Source organism: Brachionichthys hirsutus, chromosome 17, assembly GCF_040956055.1.
Source record: "Brachionichthys hirsutus isolate HB-005 chromosome 17, CSIRO-AGI_Bhir_v1, whole genome shotgun sequence".
NCBI lineage: Eukaryota > Metazoa > Chordata > Actinopteri > Lophiiformes > Brachionichthyidae > Brachionichthys > Brachionichthys hirsutus.
In genome coordinates, this window is record NC_090913.1 from 12,297,832 (window position 1) to 12,308,792 (window position 10,961).

The window sequence follows — 10,961 nt, forward strand, 5'->3', positions numbered from 1 at the left end:
GCATGACAGCCACACTTCTGCGTGTCGGCCATGGGTCGCACACAGGAAGTGGCCCGTCGCCCACAGGAAGTGGCCCCTGGAGAGCGTCCACGCTTCAACGTGCACGGAGTCCATTCATCACATCAAACGACTGCTGGTTCCTTCACTGAGAGCACCTCCTCTCCGTGAGCACCTCCACTTCATGAGCACCTCCTCTCCGTGAGCACCTCCTCTCCATGAGCACCTCCACTTCATGAGCACCTCCTCTTCATGTTCCCGAGGAGTCAAGAAGTTAATTAGCAACAAAGGAGCCCGTGGACGCCGTTATTCTTGGAGGCTTGCTCGCCCCCTCAGGGGGGAGGCGGAGGCTTCCTTATACACGAGTTTATAAAGTAAACCGAAGAACGTCTAAGACTATAAATAAACGTTATTTATTTCAGCCGGTGCTAGAAGAGCCAAAAAACACGCTGCTGCTCCCCCTGTGCAACGACAGGGAGCTCCTGCCATCAGGAGGAAAACCGAATCACTGCAGCCGGGACGCAGACGCAGCCGGGACGCAGCCGGACGCAGCCGGGACGCAGCCGGGACGCAGCCGAGACGCAGCCGGGACGCAGCCGGGACTCAGCCGAGAAGCAGCCGGGACGCAGACGCAGCCGGACGCAGCCGGACGCAGCCGGGACGCAGACGCAGCCGGGACGCAGCCGGGACGCAGACGCAGCCGGGACGCAGCCGGGACGCAGCCGGGACGCAGGCGGGACGCAGGCGGGACGCAGCCGGGACGCAGCTGGACGCAGCCGAGACGCAGCCGGGACGCAGCCGGACGCAGCCGAGACGCAGCCGAGACGCAGCCGGGACGCAGCCGGACGCACCCGGACGCAGCCGGGACGCAGCCGGACGCAGCCGGACGCAGCCGGACGCTCCAGCTGCCGGAGGAACGACAGGGATCGTCTCCCACAGACGGTTTCACTCGGGAGAACGGATCCAGAGAGTCCAGATTATAAACCTTCTAATCCCTGATCTAAATGGTGTTTGTCGTCGCTGCTTTGATTTGTTTCAGTCTTCGAGCAGCGTTGATGGTTTTAATCTCAAACTCACATTGTCGGGACATTTTGGATTTTCTTTTTACTTTAAACTTTATATAAATAGAAACGTTTGACTGAAACCTTTCTGAAAGCTTCAGAACTGTGATTTGTGTCTGCTGGAAGTGAAACACGAATATTATTCACCTGTTCCTGTTGCACCTGAACGCAGCACGCCTCGCTGCCTGGAGCCCCGCCTCTCCGCCTCGCGGCCAGGTGAGCGGACGTCCCGTTTATTTTTAACACTCAGGTAGAAAACAACAAACAGGAACGTCTCAGAGCTGCGGAGGGGGAGAGGGAAGAGCCCGACCGAGCCATGGCCGAATCCCAGGTGACGTGCATGGAGGACGGCCGCATCGGAACCAAGGTCCCGGAGTCCAGCCCGGGGTTCTACTACAGCGAGGAGCAGCGCGCCGCCGTGGAGGAGCTGCTGAGGAACGGGGACGGCGCCTTCAAGGTGCGACTCCGGGACGACAACACGACCGACTTTCTGTCGGCCCGGGAAGTCAAGGTGATCACGAGCGCCTTCCGCCGGTACGGGGATGACGTCAGCGGGCCCGGGGCCGCCGGCTCCGACGCGGATTCGGGGGTCCATTCCACCTACTGGCCCCAGATGTCGGACACCGAGGTTCCGCCGCTGGACATCGGCTGGACCGGCGGGGGGTCGTTCAGGGGGGTGACGCGCGTGGCGGTTCACACGCACCCGCCCAAAGAAAATGGACCACACGTCAAGGAGGTGGTGAGGAGCCTCATCCAGGAGGCCACGAAGGTGAGGAGAAGCTATGGAGCAGGTAATAAATCTTTATGAAGGACAAATAGTTTGTCATTATCGTTTTTATAATTCTACATTTTATTTAATACATTTTGATTATTTCAGCTTCTTCTTTTTAAGCTTGACTTTGTGCTTTGCAGCTTTATTATTCTCTGATTCACACCAAATGATCCCGGTGGGCTGGCGCCGCGGGCAGCGCAGTAGAGAGAGAGCTTGACTGAAGAAGTGAACGCTCACGCGTCGTTACGTTATAAAGCCTTTATAACAACTTCGTTGGAACCTGATTTGTAGCTTTCGGTTTTAAACAAAGGAATCTCTCCCTCCGTCTGACGCTCGCTCCGATAGGCGATGAAGACGAGCAGCAAAGCGGAAGGACCGTGAGAGACACGGGGTGTCTCGAGACTTCTGTCCACGTCCTCTCCCGCCCAGCTCGGGCCGGTCAGGTTGTTGGTTTAATTCCCAGTGGAAGGTTTATCCGGCTGATGCAATGTTTGGACACTCCCAGCGGAGTGTTTGACTCGTGCTTCCTCCTCTGGAGCTCAGCGGACTCCTCTGCGCCTCCTGCTCCTGCTCCTGCTCCTGCTGAGCTCGCCGCTCTGTTGCTCCTCCTGCAGTTGGTGGCGATCGTGATGGACATGATCACGGACCCCCACATCCTGCAGGATCTGATGGACGCCGCCAGCCGGCGCTCCGTTCCCGTCTACATCTTGCTGGATAACCAAGGCGTGCCGCACTTCCTGGATATGTGTTCCAGGTTGCGCATCGGCGTGCAACACCTGCGGGTAGGGCGGCTTTGGAATGAAATGCTTCTGATTCTGGGGGGGGGGGCGGCGTCCGAACAGTGACGTCATCCAGCTGAGGTCACTGATCCGGTTCTGACTCTGACCCTGCAGAACATCCGAGCCAGAACGCTTCAGGGACTCGGCTTCAACCTGTCCTTCGGCAGACTTCCCGGGTCGCTCTGCTACAAGTACATGCTGGTGGACGGAGACAAGGTGATGTTTGGTTCGTACAGGTGAGCTCCGACTGCCTGAAGGGGGGCGTGCCTCTTCTCAGTCTGTCTGCAGATTTCACGGAAGTCCAGTAAGGTTGGATGTTCTCTGCTTGGTTCCGTCCCAGTTTCTGCTGGTGCACGTCCCGTATGGACCGGAACATGATCACCGTGATGACGGGGCAGGTGGTCGAGTTCTTTGACCAGGACTTCCGTGAGCTTTACGCCATCTCGGAGAAGATGGACCTGTACAAGGAGTTCCACGTCAGCCCGCCTGCACCTGACAAGACGGCGACACTGCGCTCCAAATCCGGGTCCAGACGGCCGTCCATAGTGACCACGTCCCGCTTCCAGGTTAGCTTAGGGGATTCCCGGAAGACCAACATAAAGATACCGGCACACAAGTTATACAATCCCAAGTATTTGCTGGCAATGGGGGACGTCGCACGTCCGACGGGGTCTCTCCAGGAACGTGGACCCAAGCGAGGGTCGATTCTGGCCGTGACTCCTGAGGAAATGGAACCCGGAACGTTACGACAAGCCAACAGCGAGAAGATTGAGCGGTTCAGTCCGCTGCCCTCGGACGCCCCGAGCGAGATCTTCAACATGCCGAACGGAACCAAGCAAGACAAGAAGGGTTGGTCCATGTTGAAGACGAGATTCTCCAAGGGGGAATCGACCAGCGAGCTGTCAGTCAACTCCGTCACGGGCGAAACGGACCCTCCCCCCACTGACACCAACGGGACGGAGGAGGACGAGGACGTCTGCCAGGTCCCGGTGAGGTCTCCGTCCAAGTGGAAGAAGAAGCTGCATAAACTGGGCCGGAGGACGACGTCTGAGCAAACGGTCCACACGGCGCCGGACGCCGAGAGTAAGTCGGGGTTAAGAGCGGTTCATAGTCAACACTGAAACCAGGACTAGTCCCCAACCCGTCCTAAACCGGAGGGGGTAGTCCGGAGCAAGCCGGCTTTCAGTGGCGCCGAGTTCAGATCTGACCTGCTACACCTGAAGGACAAATGTATCCAACGCTGTTCTGGTCTCTTTCATAGCTTTAAGATTAAAAATAGAAATGAGATCTTATATTTAACGTTTAAAACAAACCCCCTGAAGATAATCCGCTGAATTTGACGTCACGTTTCTTTATTTCCTCGCAGGCATCAACAGTCGATCCAAAGGTAAATCTCCCTGCAAAGTTTCCTGAGGATCACACGTCCCGAAGAAGGGCTTCACGTCGGACCGAATAGACGCGCGGACCTACATGTCGACAAACGGTGTGACACAAACGGTTCTGCGAACAACGTCTGGTCGTCGTGGAGACCAGGAGGTTTTCTGGCGGCGTCTTTACTGCGACCCGGACGGCGGAGGGTTCTTACGTCTGTTGACAGAACTACTTTATTGTTCTCTTGTTGTCCTTTAACTGTGAATAATTCTCACAGATACTTAAAGGTACTATCTGTCTGATGCACCGGGTACTTCTCTTCATTTTGCTTCATTAAAAATAAATACTGAAAGTAGCAGGGTTTAAAAAAATGTAAATAAATTTGGAGGCGTTTCAGAAAGATGTTGCAAGTTGGTGTAAAATCTTACCGAAGATATTTTCTTGTCCAAGCGCGAGACACCATTTTGACTGCAGCGCCACCTGGTGGCGTTACTCTCCCGCACGCCGCCGTCCTTCCTGCTTTCCGTTCTTCAGCCATCTCAAACCTCAAAGAGGAACCACAGGCGTGCTGAGGGACCTCAGGAGGGTGGAGACGTTGTGCAACAGCGAAACAGGAAGTCAGCGCTGCAGCAGGAAGAGGCGTTTTCATACACTAATCGACACACAGGAAGTAGAAAGAAACGCTATTTGCTGCGTGCGTTGCACTTTAACATTTTTCCACACTCCTGGTGAGAACGTGTCTTCGCTGGACGATAATCGTCCTTAAAGCAGGAGGATCGTTCTCAGAGGGAACGGAGTGACGAAATCAAACGCACCTTACTTTATATGAGGGGTAATCCTGGACTCACTTCTGTTTTGTATGTTTTGGGTGCAGCCGGTGTAAGTCGGCGCTGGGCGTCGGCTCAGGCTGCTTTTACCGACTGTTTGAACAGCTTGTTGTAGCAACGCTGACAATGATTGGCTGGATGTTTAATTAAAAGCGTTACAACCCGGTTCCAACCCCCGTCTGTTCACGACGCCCAGATCAAGTTATAAAAGGAAGGCTTATAAACCGAAGCTTCGATTTAAAATAGAAACGGCTCAATCCCCGTCACGTTTGTCATTAAGTGGCGGTTTTGCTGCTCCAGGATGTGAAGCAAGGCTTTCGACAAACCCGCCGCGCACGCAAACAGGCAGGAAGCGCGAGGAAGCCAGCACGGCCGGATGCTTTCAGAGCTAAATAAGAACGCCGCTGTCAATGCGCTAAACGGCATCCATCAACGGGTTGGATGCCGTTGGATGAGAAAGTTCTTCATTCATGTTAAAATAATAATAGTCTGATTATAAATGGCGCTCTACATCACGTCATAAAGGTTTATAACAAAATACCCATAAATGTTTCAGGCGATAGGGCCGACGTAAAAAAAGGTCACGCCCACATTCAGTTTCTACACATATAGAGTAATGAAAACACACACACCTCCTCAAATAATGCTAAACAGTAGCAGTAGTATGTGCTACTTATCATAATCCCCACCCACAAAGGAGTGACGCCGTGTGTGCACATGGCGGGTGGTCGTCCTCCTGGAAATCAAATCTTCTGGGACAAAAAGACATCAGACAAACGTTGACCTCGTGGAGGACGAAGTCACAGCAACGGGTCAGTCCTCAACGCGTAGCGACACGCTAGCTCCCACCAAAGACTCCATGAGCAACAAGGTCACTTCTTGGTGCGTTTGACACCATTTAGTCCAGTAAAGGGAGAAGTGGACAAATGGGTCCCTCTTTCAGGGTGAAGGACGGCCGTCAGCGTCTCAACTCCATTTGCTCCGAACGGTGAGGCGTAGTTCCATAAGCGTCCACTAGGAGTGCTGGACCAGTCAGTCCTGGGGAGGTTGGTTGATCACCTTCTTCTTTCGGACTGAGACCAGGTCGTAGAACGGATCTTTGGTGATGCTCGCCCTGTTTCAAGTCAAGAAGACGGTGTTATTGTCCAACCCCGATGCTGCAGTCGCGGTTCGTTTTAATCGCAGGTGGAGCTCGTCAACTTTTATCTAACTTAATAAAACAATGCTTCCAAGAGACCCGCAATAATCGACTTCCACCTGTTGGTTCTAAAGATTAGAATCAGGCTCGGCTCGGCTGAGGTGGGGCAGGACCCAAGACGTCCTACCTGATGGCCTTGATCCAGGAGTCTCGTTCCTCGGCGCCGGGGGCACATATGGTGTAGGACTGGTGTTTCCCCTGCACCACCCGGCCGTCCGTCTCCGTTTTGCATGCTTTGATCTTCTTGCCTGGACTGTTGGGGTTGTACAGCTCCAGACAGAACTAGACGACACCAGAACCGCGTCGTGAACATGCAGCGGATCAGCCGGACTTGGCGTTGACAGGAAGCTGCAGGCGGGGTCTTACCGGTTTGCGAGCGAACGCCACTTCTCGCACACATAGGTTCTCCAGAGGGATGATGCCTCTGGGTTCCTTATCCTGTGAAACGGCAGAACGCGGTGAAGCGGCTCGTGCGTGCGTGTTAGACGCGTCTTCAGACAGACATCCGGAGGCTTACCGTGGTGAACTCAAAGTAGTAGAGGCAGTTGTCCGTCAGGATGAACCATCGCCTCTTCCAGGTCTTCACCCGACCTCCTGGAAGACGCACAATTATTGAAGACGTCTGTACAAGTATTTGTCTGAGTCGATTTAGGAATATTGATGTTAAATGAGTCGCAGTTTTTGGTTAACAAACGTCCTGCTGGGGAGTCTCACCGAGTTTAAGGAGCCAGCCTTCCCGGTCGGGGTTGAAGAAGGTGTGCGTCAGATCGTTCCCATCATCCTCTGGGATTTTGAAAGGCTCTTTGCGAATGCTCTCAAACAAATTCTGAGTGGAAAGGAAGCGTTTTCGTTATTCGTTGTATTTTTATGGTCATTTTCAAATGTATAAAGTCATGGAGACGCTCCATCAGAGGTTGATCGAAAGCTCTGATCAGGTTTCAGAACAGAAACCGCCCCTTTGCGGAGGTTCTGCCGGTGGGTTCCGGGGTTCTGGGTACCGAGAGCAGCTCGTCAGGGAGGTTCTCCCCGTTGTTGATGCCCCTGTTCATGGAGATGAAGCGCTCCAGGGTGGTTTTGTCCTTCACGCAGGGGTTGTGGAGGCTGGTGTTCAGCATGATGATGGCAAACGACAGGATGTAGCACGTGTCTGTGGTCGCAGAGGAGAGCAGTCAGAACCGGAACCAGAACCGAGTCCTGACCGGAAGCGGAGACTTTGAACGAGGATCACCCGCCGACTGGAAGACGTTGGCGTTGCAGCCGCAGTAGCGCGTGGCGAAGGCCTCCATCATGCGGTCGATCTTCTGGGCCTCGCCGGGCAGACGGAAACTCCACAGGAACTGCCTGTCCCAAAGGAGAAGCACCATGACTCATCACGTTTACCGTGTGACATCACAACAGGGGTCTGAGCACAGCATGGAGTCGGGTTAGCCTTAGGCTAGCCGCGAACACACCTGAGCGCCTGCACCAGGTTGAGGTCTGAGAACTCTTGCAGATCCACGAAGGCCTTCAGCGTCTGGAGGTGGATCTCCTCCCTGTGGGTCAGATGGAGGGAGGACAACAGTCAATCCGGCCCTCCTTCATTCGTCCCTTCATCTTCCTCATCTTTTCCCGCATTCCTCTTCCAGTCATCGTCCTTATTTTGGCCCCAATCATTTCGATGCCTCCCCACTTCCGTTGTTTTCTTCTTCCTCCTTCTCGTCCTCCTCTTACCTCTCTCCAAGAAACTCTCCAATGGCGGTCTTGTCCAGTCCCTCCTCCTTGTAGAGGAACTCGGCAAAGATCTGAGGTCTTCTGTCCAGCAGTCTCTGCTCCACCAGGTAGTTGATACCCTGAATGCACGCGCGCACACACACACACACACACACACACGCACGCACGCAAGGAAACCATTGCGTAAAGAACAGAAAGCTGCGTTGCGTGTCGAGGCGGTTGGGGTGGATGGATGGGCCAAACACGCGTCACTGACGTGACGTGACGTGACTACCGAAACACGCACGAGTTGCATCACATCCTGTTGGAAGTCTTTGACCAATCGTCCCTTCGGGTGAGAGGACGCGTTGACTCGGACGAGCAGGAACTCTTCCTGCGTGCGGTTGGATGTTCTCAGTTACGCGATTATCTCATCTCCGGTTGCTCCGGTGAAAAGAGCATTTAGTGCTCGCCGCTTCTGTAATCCCAATTCCTCTTCCTCTTTTCTGCCTCGCGGGGTTCAGAGAGGAAAGCAGAGAGTTCCTAAATAAATCATGCAGCCTTTCATCCAATGAAAAATAAAGAGCACGTAATAAGAAGAAATGACGTTTTCTTAGCTTCTTAAATTGTTGGCAGTGAGTTTAATTTCCTGCCTGTATTTTTGTGACTTTTGACGTTTGGTTTTTGAACCTACCAAACCCGACAGATGAAGGTTAACCGCCACCGTCTGTTTCCAGGCCACCTGCGGCGAGCCGTGCTTCTGTCAGCGACGGTTGACGTCAGTAAAACCACAGAAGCTGCACCGAGTCTTCAGCTGGTTGAGCGGAAGGAAGCCGCACTGCGACCCGATTAATGCTAACCTAGCCCAGCGTTCTCAAACCGCCAAAAAGAGCTGATGCTACGCTTGATGCTAGCCCTTTAGCCTCAGCACACGAGCGCTTTGGTTCGACCTCCTAAAGTAGAGTTTGGCTCTGTTCCCTTTGTGTTTTAAAAACGTGTAGCGTTCGTTCAGTGGTGTGAAAAACGCCGCTTACCGACCCGCTCGTGACTCAGGTGGCCATTTTTAAATGGGTCAGCTGTTTCCAGCTCACCTTTTTGGGGTCCATGTTGAATTTCTTCTTCCCATTTGAGAAGCGCTTGCTCTTCTCCAGGGCCTTGCTGCAAACCGGAGAAGAATTAGCGTTAAATAATACTTTATAAACGCATAAATGCCGTTAGAATCCTTTTTATTCTGCTCAAGTCAAACTCACTTTTCCTCCCCGGACTTGAAGCTGAGAATGTCCTCCATGATCTTGTCTATCTCCAGCTTCAATGACTGAACAGAGCACAATGAAAGAATCAAATTGACCATTTGCCACAAAAATCAGTGCAGATTCTTTTTAAATCTTTGATTCTGAATTGAAAACGTTTACTTGAATATCATCCAGGAGGTCTTTCTTGTACGTCTTAATGTTCTCCAGCTCCATCTTCTCATCTGCTGTAAAATCTGGAGAAACTAGAACAGAAAACCGAAAGAAATCAAGCAAATATGAAGAGTTTAAAACTCAAATGCCCAAAATGAACGATATCTTTAATATAATAACGACTTCCTGTTGATTCGCTGCCTTTGCAGGACGCAGCGACTTCTGGAGCGCATGCAGGGTTTAACTTCTGTTTTTCTATTATTGTCACCAGAAGTGTCTGAACCTGCGAGCTCGGAGTCGGACCTCCTCTTCCCCATTCCATCCGACACCGGGCTGCGTTTCCATCCGCCGCAGGTTCAGACGGTGAAGAGCATCCTCTTCATCAGTATTTAGGAACCAGCAGTTTTTAAAATCCTCTGAGCGACCGGATATTATTTGGATCTACTTTTATTTTATTACCCCAACAGCCTTTCATCTCCTCCCAGATCCCGCGTCTATTAATAATATCGATTAAAAGACAACTTATAGATGTATAACATAATGATGTCATCAAACCTGGAGCCATTCCCCAATTTAAAGGTTTAAAAAAAGAAGTTTATAGCACAGATTAAAAATAAAATAGAATTCCTGCAGTGCTCTGAAATCATTGATCTCTAAAATCAACTATAATGTCTAATCAGATAATCAATAATCAGATGAAGGTCTTACCCATGTGGTCGGCCGTCATTTATATTCACGACAAAGGAGGTAAGAAACCCGTTAAATGAAGGCATCAAGGCCTCAGCAGCAGCACTTCAATGAAGCAGAGGAAGGTGTGACTCCTCCTCTTCCTCATCCATCAGTCCAGAGACAGCGTGAAGGAAGAGAACTTCAAAATAAAACCTGCAACGGCTGTGAAGAGTTCAGGCGCTGGATCTCCACCGTCCACACGGTGATCTGGATCAGCACCGCAGCAGTCGAGGGGACTCGTCTGTTTGAGCAGTGATGCGTTCATGTGCAGCGTGTTCAGGTCTGTGTGGGACTGGTCCAGACCAAAGGTGCTGGAAGCTGCAAGCTGCAACAAGGAGTACATTCTCCCCCTTTGTGGGACGGGAGACCCCCTCATTCTGTGTGTATGCTGCTTGTGTTGAGTCAAACCCGACCGGAGCAAACGTCACAAAAGATGGAGCCGGTTGGATGAACGGGTCGGAACACAACGATTCCTATTTATTGCACAGACATGTTCTTCTTTTTTTAGATGAAATACTAACGCTAAATATACAGATAAATACTTCTAAAGTTTGATTTTAGTTTTCATCGGTGTGTTTTAGGGCTGTGGGAAAAACCTGTCTTCTCATCAGCTACACAACCAATGCCTTTCCTGGGGAGTACATTCCCACAGTGTGAGTACGACCTGCACAGACACACACTCTCATTATCAGCATATGACGGACACAGGTGACCCGTACACAGGTGACCCGTACACAGGTGACCCGTACACAGGTGACACGTACACAGGTGACACGTACACAGGTGACCCGTACACAGGTGACACGTACACAGGTGGCCCGTACACAGGTGACCCGTACACAGGTGACCCGTACACAGGTGACCCGTACACAGGTGACCCGTACACAGGTGACCCGTACACAGGTGACCCGTACACAGGTGACACGTACACAGGTGACACGTACACAGGTGGCCCGTACACAGGTGACCCGTACACAGGTGACACGTACACAGGTGACACGTACACAGGTGACCCGTACACAGGTGGCCCGTACACAGGTGACCCGTACACAGGTGACCCGTACACAGGTGACCCGTACACAGGTGACCCGTACACAGGTGACCCGTACACAGGTGACCCGTACAGGTGACCCGT

General features: G+C 52.4%; 2 protein-coding genes across 2 annotated transcripts; one reads left to right on the top strand and one right to left on the bottom strand.

Moving 5' to 3' along the window:
* The first annotated feature begins 1,331 nt into the window (after positions 1-1,331).
* Positions 1,332-4,346, top strand: fam83fb (family with sequence similarity 83 member Fb). Its single transcript, XM_068751328.1, has 5 exons — positions 1,332-1,827; positions 2,445-2,612; positions 2,724-2,845; positions 2,950-3,692; positions 3,976-4,346. The coding sequence occupies exons 1-5, from the start codon at positions 1,375-1,377 to the stop codon at positions 4,020-4,022; spliced, it is 1,533 nt and encodes a 510-aa protein (XP_068607429.1). The 5' UTR covers positions 1,332-1,374; the 3' UTR covers positions 4,023-4,346.
* A 680-nt stretch (positions 4,347-5,026) lies between these two features.
* On the bottom strand, positions 5,027-9,809 carry cyth4b (cytohesin 4b). Its single transcript, XM_068751439.1, has 13 exons — positions 9,806-9,809; positions 9,107-9,237; positions 8,945-9,009; positions 8,786-8,852; positions 7,716-7,834; positions 7,457-7,537; positions 7,234-7,346; positions 7,004-7,152; positions 6,720-6,831; positions 6,523-6,599; positions 6,372-6,443; positions 6,133-6,287; positions 5,027-5,921 (listed from the first exon to the last, which is right to left on the bottom strand). Exons 1-13 carry the CDS (start codon positions 9,807-9,809, stop codon positions 5,840-5,842), a joined length of 1,227 nt encoding a protein of 408 aa, XP_068607540.1. The 3' UTR covers positions 5,027-5,839.
* Between the last annotated feature and the right edge of the window lie 1,152 nt (positions 9,810-10,961).